Source organism: Arachis hypogaea, chromosome 12, assembly GCF_003086295.3.
Source record: "Arachis hypogaea cultivar Tifrunner chromosome 12, arahy.Tifrunner.gnm2.J5K5, whole genome shotgun sequence".
NCBI classification, from domain to species: Eukaryota; Viridiplantae; Streptophyta; class Magnoliopsida; order Fabales; family Fabaceae; genus Arachis; species Arachis hypogaea.
In genome coordinates, this window is record NC_092047.1 from 23,888,064 (window position 1) to 23,905,774 (window position 17,711).

Genomic DNA, 17,711 nt, shown 5'->3' on the forward strand with positions numbered 1-17,711 from the left:
TTAGTATATAGTCTTTTGTGTGGAAATAAATAAATAAATAGAAGTTGAGTTCCATTTAAGGTTAGCAATGAGCGATTTTTTTAATAGTAAACTTATTTGGTAGTCTTTATTATTGCGAATATTGCATACCTATTTTTTTTTTTTGGGTGACTATATTGCATACCTATTAAGATAATGATTTTTGGATTTGGATCTTTAAAGTTTGAATTTTATTTTAGAAAATAAAATGTGATTTTTTATTCTTGAATAGTTTTTATTTTATATTTATTTTTAGTTCTACCTATAAAATTAATGGTGAGAGATCACATTTTATTCTCTAAAGTGAAATTTAAACTTTAAAAAATTCAAATTTATGATTTTTATATTAAGTATGCATAACAATAAATTTATGTAATGCGTATAAATTTTAGGGTTTAGTTAAGATATTTCCTAAAGAATAAAAATACATGATAAATTTATTATTAATAAAAAATTTTAAATATTTTTTTAATAACTATAAAATAAATTAATTAAAATTTTTTATTTTTTATATTTTTAATAAAAAAATTATTTTGTAATCTTAATATGAAATTTTAGAATACATGATAAAAATCCTAAATTGTATCTAAACTAATCACAAAGTTAAAATAAAGTGTATAAAAACTAAGACTATTAAATAAATATTTTAATTTTTTTTTTATATTAAAGATAGAGAGACTTGAGTAACAATTTTTTAAATGAGTATGAAAAAATTGCCATTTGAGTTATAACTTATTGTTAAATATTTTAATTTATTGTTTATAAAAAAATTTATAATTTAATAATAATAATAAAATATATTTTTTATTCTAAATGTTTTTAAAATTTTTTAAAATTATCCTTAATTTGATTTAATTTTAAGGGCAAAAAACTCAAATAAGCCATGGTGAGAAAAATTGTACATAAATCTGTCAAACCAAAATTTGGTTCATGAATCAACCAATGCACGTTTATATGTAGTTTGACCAGCTCAATTCGAACTCCATTTACATATAATTCGAATCAACTTGATTCGAATTACACACAGTAATTCGAATCAGGGTGATTCGAACTACACCCACGCACGCGTTTCCAAGTAATTCGAATTTGACCGATTATGCTGTTAAAAAATTAATAATTTAAAAATTAAAAATATATATATATTTTATTTCATACATTAAAAAAAAGCTAACAAAATATTTAATTATGAGACTTCTTTAAAATATTAATGAGCTATCAATTCGAATTCCATACAATATTCTTTTATCCATTTTTAATAGCTCATGAATATTTTTTAATAAATTTTTTAATAAATTTATTTAAATTATACTATAAAAAATATTTTATCCTATGCAAAACAATTTTAAAAAAATTGCTTAAAAAATGTTAGGAGTACTATAAAAATTTGTAATGTTCTAATGACTTAGGTAAATACATGCATGTACTCAAATTTTAAATAAAATACTCTACATAGTTAATAATAATTTAGAAATGAAAGAAAATATTTTATTCCATACAAAACAATTAAAAAATATATTTTATTCTATACAAAATAATTTTAAAAAAATTGCTTAAAAGATGTTATGAGTACTATAAAAGTTTGTAATATTCTAGTGATTTAGGTAAATACATGATAAAAATATTTTTTCTTTAATTTCTAAATTATTATTGACTATGTAGAGTATTTCTTTAATGTCCTAAGTCATTAGGACATTACAAATTTTTATAGTACTCCTAACATCTTTTAAGCCATTTTTTAAATTATTTTGCATAGAATAAAATATTTTTTGTGGTATAATTTAAATAAATTTATTAAAAAATATTCATGATAATTCAAGAATGGGCGGAAGAGTATTGTATAGAATTCGAATTGCTCACCATATAATTTGAATCAGAGTGATTCGAACTTCCCCATGCGTAATTCGAATCATGTAATATCTCACCATATAATTTAAATAATTTTTTAATACCATTCCAAGAGTGTAGTTTCTAGTCCCTGGGTATCAAAACTCAAGAATCAATTCCGATTTCTACTTCTTCTGAATTCTGCTGCAAGATTCATTGCCTGGGTCAGAATTTCCCCAGGGTCTTTTCTGCTTCCTTCGAAAATCAAGGAGTTCTTATCCAGCCAAATACCTCACAGAAGGTAAGCTATTCCAATCATGTTGAATCTGGCCTCACTTCCATTTCTCACTGCTGCGACAACATCAATCCACCATTGCCAAGGTTGAAGAAGATTGTTCCTGGGAATTGCACTTGCCATTGGAGAGTTGTTCCATATTTCTGCAATTTGTGGGCAAAAAATAAGCGAATGCAGGGCTGATTCTGGAGCGACAGAGCAACGAGGACAACGCGGATCTGCTTGAGGTATGCGCTCTTGAAGCTTTTCTTTCACCGGTAGGCCGTTGTGAATTAATTTCCAGATAAAAATTCGAATTTTTGGCTGACAGTTAGTTTTCCAAATGGCTTTTCAGATCCCCTTTTCCCTGAATCGTGCATGGAGTATCGCTGAAGTTAGATGGAAAAAGAGATATGCGATGTTGTAGCCAGATTTCACAGAGTACTCACCGGAACTAGTATGTATCCAGATTAGTCTGTCTTTATCCTCTTCAATCTTTGTTTGGCATATTTTGGAACTGGTTTCACTGTTGAAAAGTGCGTTGATTTTGTCCAGGTCCCATTTTCCTGAGGCATCCATCAGTTGTTTCACCCAAAGTAATTGTTGGTTGCCCGGCTCATTTGGTGGAATTTTCATCTCCAAACCAAGGATCTTCCCATATCTTTACCATCCCTTGCCGAGACACTGCGCATTTCACACCCTTTTCGAGGACATTTTTTCCTTCCAAGAGACTGCCATACCCAAGATGGTCTACTCCCTTTTTTTGCTTCAAGGAAGGAGGTTAGTCTGTAGTATTTATTTTTGAAGATTTTGTAGAATAGAGAATGAGGCTTGGTTAATAATCTCCACCCCTGTTTTGCCAACATCGCTAGATTGAAAGCTTTTAGGTCTTTGAATCCCAAACCACCTTCTTGTTTATCTCTGCTTACCATATCCCAGCTAATCCAATGCATCTTCCTTTCATTATGTTTCTGTCCCCACCAAAAGTTCATCATCATCCTATGTAGGTCATCAATTAATGTCTCAGGCAGCTTAAAACAACTTAGCGAGTATATAGGAATAGTAGTGCCAATTGCTTTGATTAGGATTTCTCTTCCGCTGACAGACAATAACTTTCTTTTCCAGTAATTCAGTTTTTTAGTGACCTTGTCCTTCACGTAAGCAAAAGTTTTCTTCTTTGATCTGTGAACCATGGAGGGCAAGCCCAAATATTTATCTTGAGTACCCACATTAGGAACTCCAAGTAGAGCCGCCAACTCGCTCCTTACCTCCCATTGTGTATTCTTGCTAAAAAACACCGCTGATTTATTCAAATTGACTTCTTGGCCGCTTAGGCTATTGTACAGCTCTAGAATGGCTTGTAACTTAATACAACTTTGTTGGTTTGCCTTACAAAATAGGATAGAATCGTCTGCGAATAATAGGTGGTTGATGGATGTGCATCTCCTGTTCAACCGTAGTCCCTGAAACAGGTTATTCTGTTCTCCTTTGTGGAGCAGATAGGAAAGTCCCACTGCGCAAATTAAAAATAGGTATGGAGAGAGGGGATCTCCTTACTGGAGCCCTCTAGTTAGCTTGAAAAGGCCAAATGGTGATCCATCCACAATAACAGAATAAGAAATAGTTGACACGCACTCCTTCATCCACTCTATCCATCTATTACAGAAACCCAATTTTTCCATAACAAACCATACAAAACTCCACTCAACACGATCATAGGCCTTACTCATATCGGTTTTAGAGCTAAGTCACTATCACCATAGGTTTTATTTTTCAGGAAATGAATACATTTATGCGCCACCAGAATATTATCACTAATCAGTCTACCCGAATGAAAGCACTTTGATTATCACTAATAATTCTGCTCATAAGTGGTTGCATTCTATGAACAAGAATTTTAGAAATAATCTTGTAGAAAACTGTGCTTAGACTTATAGGTCTGATTTGAGACATCATCGTAGCATTAGGCACTTTTGGTATCAAGCAAATTTGGGTATGATTAAAACTTTTTAGGATTCTATTACCTCCAAAGAAGCTTTTAGCAGCGCGACAAACATCTCCTTTAATGATACTCCAATAGTGCTGATAAAATTTAGCAGTGAATCCGTCATCTCCTGGAGCTGCTGCAGCATTAATTGAGAACACAGCTTTCTTAATCTCCTCCTCACTGACTGGCCTTGTTAGTCTCCTGTTAGTTTCAGCTGAGATCTTTCTACTTATTCCACCTAAAGCTTCTGCTGGATCACTAAGAGAACTAGTTGAAAACAGACCCTCAAAGTATCTATGTGCTCTCTCGCCAATAGTCTCGGGGGTAGTACACCACTGTCCGTCCTCGTCTTCTAGCTTCTAGATTTTGTTCCTTCGAGTCCTTTCTTGATGTTTGGAATGAAAGAACCTAGTATTCTGGTCACCCCATTGCAGCCAATTCACCCTTGATTTTTCCTTCCAGAACCTTTCTTCCATAGTATAAACCTCTGCCAATTGATCCTCCAGCTGCAGTATTACCTCCTTCTCGTACTCGTTTGGCCGTTCTTTCATTCTTGCTAGTTTGCCTTTTATTTGTTCCATAGTTCTCCTGCTATTCCCTGCCCCTGAAGCTTGCCATTTCACCAGCTCATGCCTGCAACATTTGAGTTTCTGAAACAATTGGAACATTGCCGACCCAGTCACCCTCAATTGCCAATTTTCCTTCACAATTTTATTCACTGCCCCTAACCCACACCATCTCTCCTGGAAGCGAAACCTTCTCTTGCCCCGATGAGCCTCTGGATTAGTGTGGACTAAGAGCGGTCTATGATCTGAACCGTTGTCATCAAGGTGGTTAAAATTAGCCATAGGATACTCTTCTCGTAGTTTTGAAGAGATTAGGACCCGATCCAGTCGCTCCTTAATTGCTCTCTCCTGACCACTTCAGTTCCACCATATATATTTATTTCCAATATATCCTGCATCTATCAATCCCCCCTTGTTGATAAATTCTTGGAACTGCTGCATCGCTTGGGGTGATTTCTCTCTGCATCCCTTCTTTTCATGGGACATCACAATAGCATTAAAATCCCCAGCTACCATGCATCTTTCTCCTGCTTGCTGGATTATAAGGAGAAGGACTTCAAAATGGCCATTGCGAATCTGATCAACACTATGAAGGTGAACTCCTAGTACCTCCCAGAGGCGTTGCTGGTCTGGATCCTCCACTGTGAACTAAATGTAAAAGTCCCCACTGCCTTTCACCAACAGCTTAACTTCTTCTTTCCAAGCGACCACCAAACCTCCAGCTGTACCATTTGCATCAACACAATAGGTTTCTTTAAATCCACATGTACATAACTGACCATTAACATACGAGATTTTATGTTTAGTCTCACATAAAAACATCACCTCGGGGGAATGGGATCTTACAACCCCTTTTATGTTGTGAATTGCCAGGGATTTTTCCAAACCCCGGCAATTCCACATCATCATCTTCATTGCATTCAGGGTGCCATATTTGGGTTGGCACCCTCTCCCCCGTCAACGTTCTTTCCTTCCCTAACACTCCAATCCACCTGCTCTGCTTGCAATTCCATCGCATCTGTTTTTCGTTTTTCCCCTAATACACTGACTATTAGATCTCCCGGCCCTCCTCTTCTAGCCAGATGCTTGATCTTCTGTCTCTTGTTACTCTTCCCATCATTCTTATGAGGTGCACCAATTTAAAAGCTATACTGGTCAATCAAATTGCTTGTAGGGAGGGAAATATCAATTGATGGAACTGAGCTGCTTCTGTTTTCTTCCGGGGTATCTTGGCTCTTACTTTCCTGAACAGTTAGTTTAGCAAAGCTTTTTAATAAACTAACAGGGGTAAGTTTCGCAAACTGTGTTTTTCATTGTCAGGTTGGGTCTTTGGGTTTCTTCTGTCTTTCCAACTCTCCATCCTACCTGTTCAGCTTTCAGATCAAGTCTCCATTTCAATTTCGCCTGTGCTTCTATTTCTGGAGATGCAAGGAGTTGATTGCAATTTCGCACTTCATGCCCAAGAAATCCACAAAAACAGCAATAAACTCCCAGTTTTTCGTACTTCAATTGTATCACACATGTCCTTTTATCTGGGCTAACCACCTTCATGGCTTGTTTGAGCGGTTTCGTAACATCCACCTCCACTCTCACTTTCATAATTCTGTCACCCCTAGCCCTCATTGCAAAGAGATCGACATCTAGGACGCTTCCAATTCTCTCCCTATCCTCCTTGCCGCCTCTATTATTTTACAAATTTCAGGCATATCCCACAGCTGGATTCACATAGGTATTCTCGAGTAGTCATCTTCTGCAATTTTTAATTATGGATTCCATCGTCTTAGATGAATCACAAACTGTTTTATTAGCCATGGGGATCCCCTTTCCACCCTAATCAGATCAGTTTCATTGGCAAAGAAAAACTGATAAATATTGTCTCCATGACTTTTGATTCTGAACCCTTCTGGATAATTCCAAATAGCAGTGAATGCACCTTCGATAGTTCCCATCCCAAACCCCCGATCTGCCATAATTCTCCCCACCAGACTCCTGGAGCAACCCTCAATACCTGATCTCACATCTTCTTCCTCTAACACGACCACTTCCTCATCAGAATCGTTATCATGATCTGATTGTCTCTCCCCTTGATTCGGTAAGATTGACATTGTATTTTGAACACACACCAATTCAATTTTCAATTGACTATGTTAGAATTGTCTTTGAAATTTGTTTGAAACACACACACTATCTCTCACCAATCATCAAAGCCCTAGCACACACCACAAAAAGAAACCCTGACGGCACACAAAACCCTGACGGCACACTGGGTGTTAAAGAGGTAATGAGAAATCTGACAATATGTAAAATGGGTTTGTTATTTAATTCAATAGAAATAAATAATAAATTTAAAAATTCTCATTAAGTTATTTCACATCAAATTTCAAATTTTAAATTCTTTAATTTTAAATTTTAAATTAAAAAAATTTAGTTAGTTATTTTAAAAAAATAACCATTTGAAATCTTAATTTACTAAAGCATTTTACTCTAATATTCTCTTCTTTTTCAATCAGTGGCCACCTTATTTTCATCAATAATCATCCCATTTCATCGTTGCTACTTGGCTTGCCACACGTCACTCACCTTTAATAAAAATAACCATCCACTTAAGGATAAAAATAATCATTTGCATACCTAATGAATTGAACATCGAACATGTTTTAATTATATATAACTAAACTCAATCCAATCAAAATAATCATCTATATAAAAATTAAAATAATCATCTACATACCTACTAAAATAATAATCCTAAATTGACCATTAAAATAGAAAAAGGAAAAGATGAATAAACAGAAGAAACAACTATTGTGTGAAACATAGTTTTCAAGGACTAGGCATGACGAAAGCGACACTGTTATTGTGAAGCATAGGGCTCAAATCTAAAAGAAGCTAACCATGCTTGGATCCAAAGAAGAAGAAGAGCATGGTAGTATCATCAGTGAGAAGAGGCTTGACGGAATGGGAGAAAGCGAAGTTGATTCGGAAGAGAGGCACGCAAAAAAGCAGCAGCAACGTTAGGCTGAACGTCGGTACCATTTGATGGAATAAATTAATTTCAATAATGCATATCATCCATATTAAATCACCAAAAATATAACATAATGCGGAAGCGTACCTTTACTCATAAGAGTCCGAAATTGATGGAAGAATTTGGATCTTGTGGTTTTTTCGATCTTTCTCAACCAAAGCCTTCTGTATCCCTAGGCGATTGAATTGTGACTCTTTTGATGGGAAAAGAGTAATAAAGGCGGCTTTAGTATATTGGGGACCGAAACCCTGAAGGCCTGAATTCATAAACATGAATCATATGATCGGAAGAGTTTGGATCTTGGTTCTTTCGATCTTCCTCAACCAAAGCCGTCTTTATTGCTCTTTCCCCATCAAAAGAGTTATAGTTCAGCCGCCTACACGTTGGGCTGATCGGCGGAGGTGAAGATGGTGTCGGTGGGAGGATGTGGCGGTCGGTATGGCCGGCGAGGAATTTAGTGACGCGAGGTGAGGACCAGAAAAGATGACGATGGATTTTGAACGTGTATTAGAGATTATGGTAATATTAGAAACAACCATACATAAAAATGAGTTTAAATACTAATTCTAATTTTTTAAATTTTAAAATTTGAAATTAAATAATTAAATAATGATCTAATTTTTTTGTAATTTTATCTTTTTTTTAATCCATTGTACACAAATAATATTAGTTCTCAATACTTTTAGTTTTAAAATTTTTTAAAAATGTTTAGAAAAAAGACATAATTTACTTTAATAATAATAATAATAATAATAATAATAATAATAATAATAATAATAATAATAATAATAAATAAATAAATAAATAATTTATGTATAAAATTGGTAACTAGGAACTAATATGTTTATCATATCCTCTGCATTAAATTATACTCTGAAAATAATATTCATGCATTCTTTTTTTGGTAGCTAATATTCATCCATTATTACATTTATACTTATCTAGAAGTTTAAACCAAAAGACTGAAACAAACAAATCAAAATTTGTTTTACTATTTTTTATTAAAAAAAATATTTTTATTAAAATTTAAATATATTTAAATACATCTTTAAAAAAATATTTTTATTAAAAAATAAATATATTTTTTTAAAAGACTAACAATATCTTACTTTTAAAAATAGCAGAAAAAACAAACGTTTTTATATTTTAAAATATTTATAAAAAAATCTATTCAAATTTAAAATAGTTTTGGTTTATTAAAAAATTATTTTTAAAAAAATAAAATAAATAAATATTTTTTGAAAAACAAATACAGACTCTCTTTTAACAGATCCACCATCGTTTTCCTTATAAAGTATTAAAGGCCAAACTATTATTCTTCACCACTTAACAATAGTTAGCTAGCAATGGCTACTCTCACTTGTTCCGTTGCTGAGCTTCAATCACTTCTTATCAACAATGGAGGCAACACTTCCATAGCAACAGAAACTGCCAAATACATATGTGGAAGATTTGATGCTATCTCTAACAACTTTCTTGACACAAACCATGCAGTGGACAACACATACCTTCTCTTCTCTTCATACCTTGTCTTTGCCATGCAGCTTGGCTTCGCCATGCTGTGTGCCGGATCGGTTCGCGCCAAGAACACCATGAACATAATGCTTACTAATGTCCTTGACGCCGCCACCGGCGGCATCTTCTACTATCTTTTTGGCTTTGCCTTTGCCTTTGGCTCCTCGTCCAACGGTTTCATAGGCGAACATTTCTTTGGCCTAACGCAGTTCCCGTCCGAGTCCTTGTCCTTCGACTATGCAAACTTTCTTTTCCAATGGGCTTTCGCCATCGCCGCTGCCGGCATAACAAGTGGATCCATAGCTGAGAGGACGCAATTCGTTTCCTATTTGATATACTCTTCGTTCTTGACGGGGCTAGTTTACCCGGTCGTTTCGCATTGGTTTTGGTCGTCCGACGGTTGGGGAAGCCCTGCAAGGGCTGATCCAGGAACACTACTGTTTGGTTCGGGAGTCATTGATTTTGCTGGATCAGGTGTTGTTCACTTGGTTGGTGCTGTTGCTGGATTTTGGGGTGCCTTTATTGAAGGACCAAGGATTGGAAGGTTTAATCATGAGGGAAAAGCTGTGGCTATGAAGGGACATAGTGGTACTTTGGTTGTTTTGGGAACGTTCTTGTTGTGGTTTGGTTGGTACGGATTTAACCCTGGCTCGTTTCTCATCATCTCCAAGGCTTATGGTGAGTGTCTATGATTCACAAAAATGCTTTAATGTCATTAAAAAATACTATCTATTTATTAAAATTAATAATTTTATATTTATATATAAATACATGTATAACTTCATTCATTTTTAATGTTTTTAGTGTACATCAAATGTTTATGTTCATGTAGCTGGATTGAATTTTTTATTTTTTATTTAACCCTTTTTTTCTTGTAACTAATGTTTTGGAAATAAAATCGAAAAAATATTCAATTTGGTCCTTAAAATTACACTCGAACCTTAATTTAATCTTTGAAATTTTAATTGTCTCGATTTAGTTTCTAACCTTTTTAATTGACTCTGTGACCGAAATCACCACAAGGATTAACGTGATTAAAGTTTAAAAAATTTAGAAACTAAATTGAGGCAATTGAAACTTAAATAACTAAATTGAATCTCGAATATAACTTCAGGGACAAAGTGGGTATTTTCTCAATAAAATCTTTTGTGATTTGATTTGATTAAATTTAAATTCAAAATAAAATCAGTTTGATAATACCCTATTTTTTTATAATCAGTTGAAATTTAAATTCAATTTTTTTTCTTGCGGACACTCTTATGTTTTCATTAAATTTGGTTTTAAAAAAATGTATTATTATTTGATTAATGCTATAAATTATCGATTAATTGTTATGTTTATTGCATACATAAAAAATTAGTCATTAAATTAGACACTAGTATAAAAGGAGAGGACTAACATGATATGTAGGGAGTAATTGATGCATATTTAAAAGGCCTATAAACTTATTCTCTTAAAAGTTTTTTATCAAACACGTGGCATTCAACCGCCAGTTAATTTCTCACTGAATCCGCGTTTATCTGAGTTCAAGATTTGAACTCTTCCAACCTTTGATATCCCAAAAAAATTTCATATTCACATATAGTAAGCATTTAACACTTGGATTTGTATAATGTTGGAACATAGGTAAAAGTGGTTCTTTCTATGGACAATGGAGTGCAATTGGTAGGACTGCTGTGACAACAACACTTGCAGGTTGCTCAGCAGCATTGACAACTCTTTTTGGCAGACGTTTGCAAACTGGTCACTGGATTGTCACAGACGTTTGCAATGGCTTGCTTGGCGGATTCGCCGCCATCACTGCCGGCTGCTCTGTAGTAGACCCTTGGGCCGCAGTCATATGCGGATTCTTCGCGGCTTGGGTGTTGATTGGATGCAACATTCTAGCTGAGAAATTCAAGTATGATGATCCCTTGGAAGCCTTCCAACTCCACGGTGGATGCGGCGTCTGGGGGATCATTTTCACTGCGTTGTTCGCGAAAAAGGAGTATTTGAATGAGGTCTTTGGAGGGCCAATTGATAGGCCTTATGGTTTGTTGATGGGAGGAGGTGGAAGGCTTTTGGCTGCACATGTTGTTCAGATTTTGGTTATTGTTGGTTGGGTTAGTGTTACAATGGGAGCGTTGTTCTTTGTTTTGCACAAGTTGAAGCTTTTGAGGATATCATCTGAAGAGGAGATGGAAGGTTTGGACTTAACTAGCCATGGTGGAATGGCTTATGAGTATCATCATGGTGAACTTGAGCTTCTACAGAAACGTTCGATTGAAGGAACAAGGATAGATCCTTAGATGATGTGTTTTTGTTAGGTACATTTTCTTTTTTTGGTATTTTGTTTTCGTTAGTTACTTGTTATTGGTATCTTGGTAAACAGTTGTGTTTCCTTTTAGTTGTTAACTTGATGGATTCTAAGTTTCAGTGTTTTTGTTCCGTTATAGTGTTCATGTTTAAGAGGATTTTTTTAAATAAATAATTTGTAGCGTATTTACCAATTTTGCAACGAGATATATGTATATTTATTAATGTGACTCTTATAATGAGCAAATTACCGAATATGGATAAGAAAGATTTAGACACAAATAAAAACAATCATAAAAGATAAAAATAACCAAAAAAATTCAAAAGATAGTATTATTTTGATAAAAATGACTAAATATAGCAGATATATTTTTGAAAAAGCTGAGAATTTGTTGGCAAGCATATAAAACACACAAGCTTGAGTTGTGATGGTGAAAAAATATATGCAATGGGTTGGTGCAACGTTAAGATTCGCTAATCAAATTTATATGGACATGGTCACAAAATTAATATCAGTGTACAATTCTACTGGATGAAGCATCATGCTTCCTTCATAGGCCTTTGCTTTATGCCAAATGCAATCCGTCACGCCCTATCCCACAAAATCAGTTACTTTGAGTTTGGCCTAACATGACAAGAATTTCCAATCAATACTAAACAAGCATCTGGAATCTTCTGCAATATAGGTTTCCTTTTATGTTGTAAAGTGTTCAGAAAATGCTTTTGGCTGCTTGCATGTGCTGCAGTCCCATTTGCCTTTGGTAATATGTAACTGCCTTATTTCCTTTGTGTATCCTTTTCCCTCATTACTTTCTTCCGGCATTAACCATATTTGAACAACTTTCCCAGATTTTCCTTTGCTCTCAATTTGTCATTTTCCTTCAACATTTAGAATGAAAACATTAATATAATAATGTTTGTTATGATCAACAAAATATCAGATATATAACTGTAATTATTGCTTGACTTTGCTTACAAAATCCTAGGTACTAGGATGAAACAAAGTGGAAAAAAAGAAGCCACTGTAAACAGTGAATAAGCCACATTTGAATTCAAACTCAATAGACAAGAAAATGAAATCCTTGTTAAACTGAAATCTTAGTTGCTATATTTGATAGAAAATTCAAACAACAACAAGTCTTTCTTCATATTGACATTACTGTTTCCAAATGATATACTAGGTATATACATATAAAGCCAAGAACACAAATTTAAACCACAAATAGTGAGTGAAGAAAGATTAATTCAAACCAATCTAATAGAATTATCTTTCTTTTGCTATTGACTTTAGGTTTAACCACTTCTATGGGAGAAGTCACAGTAGATTGTACCTAATTCGGATTTATCATGGAGCTTGAACCACCTCAAGAACAAGCTGCATTTCCAATTTTGCAGTCAACATGTGTCTTAGAATCCTTAGGCATTCTTCTCCTTGTTTATCCAAATTACTCTGCCTCTTCGTTTCCTACTTCATCCAAAGAACATACCTACAATAGTCCACTTTGACGCTCCATTTGTAAGTTCAGCTATAGATCAAGCCCATGGTTGAACTGGGAAATTCAGTTTACTCTGGTTGAATATAACGACAGTTCCATGAAATCCAAGAGTAACATAACATCAACAAATAACTCATGTAATAGGTATAGTGTCACTTCATTAAGGTAACAAATAACCCCTCATTTTATCAACAAAGTCTGAGTGTCTAAACTAATCATCACAATTTAGTGACATGCACAAGCATTAAAAATTACAAATTATAGAACCAGAAAATATATTTAGATAACATGCAATAAGTTTAGGAGAGAATGAAAGACATTACCTGTTGGAAGATGTTGGACAGAAAAAGCAAGCATACTCTTCCTGAGTCATGAAATCCAATATCCATCAACATTGATGTTGCGGACGTGGGACATTTTGGACAAAATTAACGGGTCCTTCTTCTGCCACCGTCTCCGCAGCAAAGAACCTCGACTGAAGGCGAGCATTGACAGAGAGGAAGGAAAGCTTTTCCCCGCAACATCCTGGAGGTTGGGACAACGATCTATCAATAGCTTCTGGAGATTGTCAAGTCCCTTGCAGTCCAAGATTTCTAGAGTTGGAAAGCTTCGCAGATGGAGTCTCTCAAGGGAGGGCGGCAGGCAACCGTCCATGGGAAAGATATTGATGTTATCATAAGGATGTTCAATGTCAAGATGTGTAAGACAGTGATCACACAAGTCCATGGATGCTAGGTATGTCACCAGCTTCTTGCAACTCTGGATTTGAAGCTCTCTCAGGTTAGGTGGCAAACCCCCTTCGAAGAACGATTCAATTTCTGGGCAATCTCTTAGGAAGAGATATTCTAGTTGGGGTGCAACCATCTGGAAAGACTCAAAACTAGGGCAGTTGTCGATGTGTAAAGAGCAGAGACTTGAAGATGAAGCAGCAGTAGGATCTGATGTCTCAATAGACCTCATATTTTTACAGGATGAAATTGTAATTTTAGTTAAATTTGGAAAGCTTGTGAATGAGAAGGACACGAGAGAACAACAACTGCTGGATATTGATAATGACTGCAACGACTCGTGCTGCTGCTGTTGTGGCGGCATTGGGAACTCTAGATACGGACAACCATGAATGTCCAAGTTTTGCAATGCAGAGGGCAAACATGCTCCGGGAAATGATATGGACGAACGACATCTTGAGATGCTTAAAGATTGTAGACAGTTTAGTTGGTTGCGTCCAATGGCCTCAAACACCGCCTCTACTCGTTGGGTTCCTTCAACAGATAACTCTAGCATTGCATCTGCTCTTGGAAGAGTGAAAGCAAGTTGGTCACATTGACGAATGCAAAGGCTTTCCAGAGCAGGTAGTTGGATGGGCAAATCTCCCCTTAACTTAGGACAGTATCGCATTGATAGCACCCTAAGCCGAGGAAAAGCATCCAACTCAAACTCAGATGAAACTGAAAGCCACTCCTCCCAATGATACATGTTATAAAAACTGAGAGTTTCAAGCATTGGAAAGGGCGCCCCACAAGAAGAAGAAGATTCATCATCTTTGTAAAACTCGGCACCGATGCGCGTTAACTTGAAAAACTCGCTGAGAAACAAGTGCTTCAAAGAGGGTAGCTGTCCAAGTGAAGGAAGCTCAAGACAATTGCTGCAGCCATCCAAGTAGATTTCGGTCATGTTTCTGTAGGAAGAATGTCCTAGCCAATTTGGAAATGTTTGACCCTTGTAGTCATCGATTGATAGCTCTCTCAGGTTTGTGTGAGGCCTTAAATTGTTGAGTATATCTTGAGAATCAGCCATATGATTGTTTGATGACCAAGTCAAATATAGATGCCTAATCTTCTTCTTCTCGGCAATTCTTGCCTCCGAAGCTTGATCACCATCAATGACATTCTCTAGTTGGCAAATGCGAAGCGACTCCTGAATATTTGTGAGAGCTCCCAATTCTTTAATTCCATTATTCTCTGCATGCTTGCCGACGATGTAGTCACTTAAAAACTGCAAATCCTTCATTTTGCTTATTCCTTTGGGCATCTCTTTAAGACCAGCTCCTTCAATATCAAGATGACGTAAATTTACAAGATTTTGCATATTCTTGGGTAGCTCCATTAGCAAATGACAATCATTCAACTTCAATGTCTGTAGATTGTACAGATTACACAATTCCTCAGGCAATGTCTCTATAGGTGTATTCGAGAGATCCAGATAACGCAGATAAATCAATTCACCTATTGAATCGGGTAATGAATAAAGAGGAAAGGTATTAAATGACAAAACTCTTAAGCACTTCAACTCTGATACAAAGACATGAGGAGCATTTTCCATATTGAACGGATCCTTTAGACCCAAATTTATTTCAAGAAATGTCCTCACATCTTTTACTCTACCACAAGCTTCCACGAGTTGCGAGAAGGGATAGTTTCCTCTTGAGTTATGCAATAAATGACGAGTTTTATTGCTGATCCCGATGTTTTCTTCATGTTTTTCAGCTCTAAAATAGAATCCTCCAGCATAAATTGTTGCCAAATCATGCATGATATCATGAATCACATAGAAGCTGTCATCAGTGCTAGAGGACTGAAAAAAGGATCTCGCAACCAATTGATCGAAATATTCACAACCAGTTTCTTCCAGAGTCTTTTTTCCTTTTGGATGTAAAAGTTCTTCTGCCATCCATAGCAAGACCAGCTCATCTTTATCAAATTCAAAATCCTTTGGAAACAAAGAACAATAAACAAAGCATCGCTTTAGATTTGAAGGAAGGTAATGATAGCTAATTTTTAGGGCAGGAATAATCTCATCATTCTGATCTTCAAAAACTTCCCATAGTTCACTTTTCAATACACTATCCCAATCCCTTTCATCATAGTTTATTGTACGTAATAAGGAACCAAGGGCCTCTACCGCCAAAGGTAGCCCTTTGCACTTTTTGACAAGTTCTCGACCAACCGATTCTAGAGTTGAATACTCCTTCGATGCAGTAGAAAGAAATACACGTTTCACAAAAAGTGACCAACAATCTTTCTCTGACAATAAACCAAGCTTGTATGCTGAAATAGTTTTCACTACATCGGCAACATTATCATTTCGAGTTGTTACAATAACCTTGCTTCCCTTTTTCCCATATTGAAAAGGTTTTTGAAGACTTTTCCAGTTTCTGGAATTATCAATCCACACATCATCCAAAACAATTAAGAATTTCTTCCCCATTAACTTGTCCTTCAAACCAGTTTGAAGTAAACTCAAATCATCCTCGTTACAAGAACTAGCTCCTGCTGCTTTTATTAAGGTCTTTGTAACCTTGGCAATGTCAAATTGGTCAGAAACACACACCCATGCTCTAATGTCGAATTTCCTCTCCACTCTGACATCATTGTAAACCAACTGAGCCAAGGTAGTTTTTCCAACTCCGCCCATTCCCACAATGGGAATCACAGATATGTTAGCATCACAGGTATCATCTAACAACAATTCTATGATGGCTTCTTTGTCATTATCCCTTCCAAATATCTCAGAACTTTCAACTAGAGATGATTGAATTCTCCATGACATGTCCTCCAGATCTTTGGCAATCTCTTCTTTTAGACCAAGATCATCTTTCTCTTCAACAATAGACTCCAGTTTATCAACTATGTCTTGCGTGCTATTTACTACCCCCATTTCATCAACATCACAGTATTCCACGATTGAATCAACATAGTGAGACCAGGAAGAAGAGTTACCTGGATCCCTTTGAATGGGAGTGGCAGTGGCAGCTTTAGTACAGAGTTCATCAAGCAAGTCATCAGCCATATAGAGAGAATCTTGGAGATCAACAAGCCACTTCTTCACTTCTTGGTCTTTGATCTGCTTCTGCTCAGCATCATCAAGCACAGGTCGAACGGCACGGAGACATGCCTTCAACTTTTGAAGCAACTTCTGGTCAGCTAGCTTCCTTGCTATTGGGGTTGAGTTGACAGAAGATAGCTTGTTCAAAACAGCATCAACAAAGGAAGCGAGATAAGCTCTACCCTCAAATTTCGCAACCATGATTCAGGACAAGAGATTACAACAAGCAAAAAGAAAAGAAGAGTGGTTGCAGCTAGATTGCAATGTAAACAGATGTTTGATTTTTTTCTCAAGCACAAGAGAAACTGTTTGCGGTTTGCTTTGCACTAAATATGATATGTTTTTTTGCTAAGTATTATATTATTTGTGTAGATAAATAATAGAGGGTAGTTTCTTCCGAATGAAATTGACTTCATGTGCTACTTTCACGTGGCTTACTATGTGGACATGCCAACCATTAATAATTCCCTTCACATGTCCATGTATTTAGTCAATGCTTCTTGAGATTGATACTCTCTAGCAAGTGGAAATCTTTAACTTTTCTTTTTGGTGACTTAATATTTGTTTTTTGGTATTATCAATAATAAGTTTCTATATTATATACTCCACGGTACTCTCTAGTTGGTAGATGATATATTTTGTTTGAAGGATCAATAGATGCTGAGAAATATGTTAATCTATGAACACATGTGAAAAGAAATGCGGTTTGACATGATTTTTGGTTTTGCAAACCCCAATTGGCTGTGCTTATATCGAATGAGAACAGATTTACAATGTGAAAAGATGGCATTGTCACATAATTTATTTGAGTATAAAAGCATTGAAAAGACCTATTTTATAATATATTAAACAGATATTTAAAAAAATGATAGAATGATCTTTG

At 35.4% G+C, this 17,711-nt stretch overlaps 2 protein-coding genes across 2 annotated transcripts; one reads left to right on the forward strand and one right to left on the reverse strand.

Annotated features, from left to right (window-relative positions):
* The first annotated feature begins 9,036 nt into the window (after positions 1-9,036).
* On the forward strand, positions 9,037-11,701 carry LOC112727160 (ammonium transporter 1 member 4). Its single transcript, XM_025776806.3, has 2 exons — positions 9,037-9,890; positions 10,839-11,701. The coding sequence occupies exons 1-2, from the start codon at positions 9,044-9,046 to the stop codon at positions 11,498-11,500; spliced, it is 1,509 nt and encodes a 502-aa protein (XP_025632591.1). The 5' UTR covers positions 9,037-9,043; the 3' UTR covers positions 11,501-11,701.
* A 259-nt stretch (positions 11,702-11,960) lies between these two features.
* On the reverse strand, positions 11,961-17,193 carry LOC112727161 (putative disease resistance RPP13-like protein 1). Its single transcript, XM_025776807.3, has 3 exons — positions 13,327-17,193; positions 12,839-13,076; positions 11,961-12,386 (listed from the first exon to the last, which is right to left on the reverse strand). Exon 1 carries the CDS (start codon positions 17,027-17,029, stop codon positions 13,373-13,375), a length of 3,657 nt encoding a protein of 1,218 aa, XP_025632592.2. The 5' UTR covers positions 17,030-17,193; the 3' UTR covers positions 11,961-12,386; positions 12,839-13,076; positions 13,327-13,372.
* Positions 17,194-17,711: the final 518 nt, after the last annotated feature.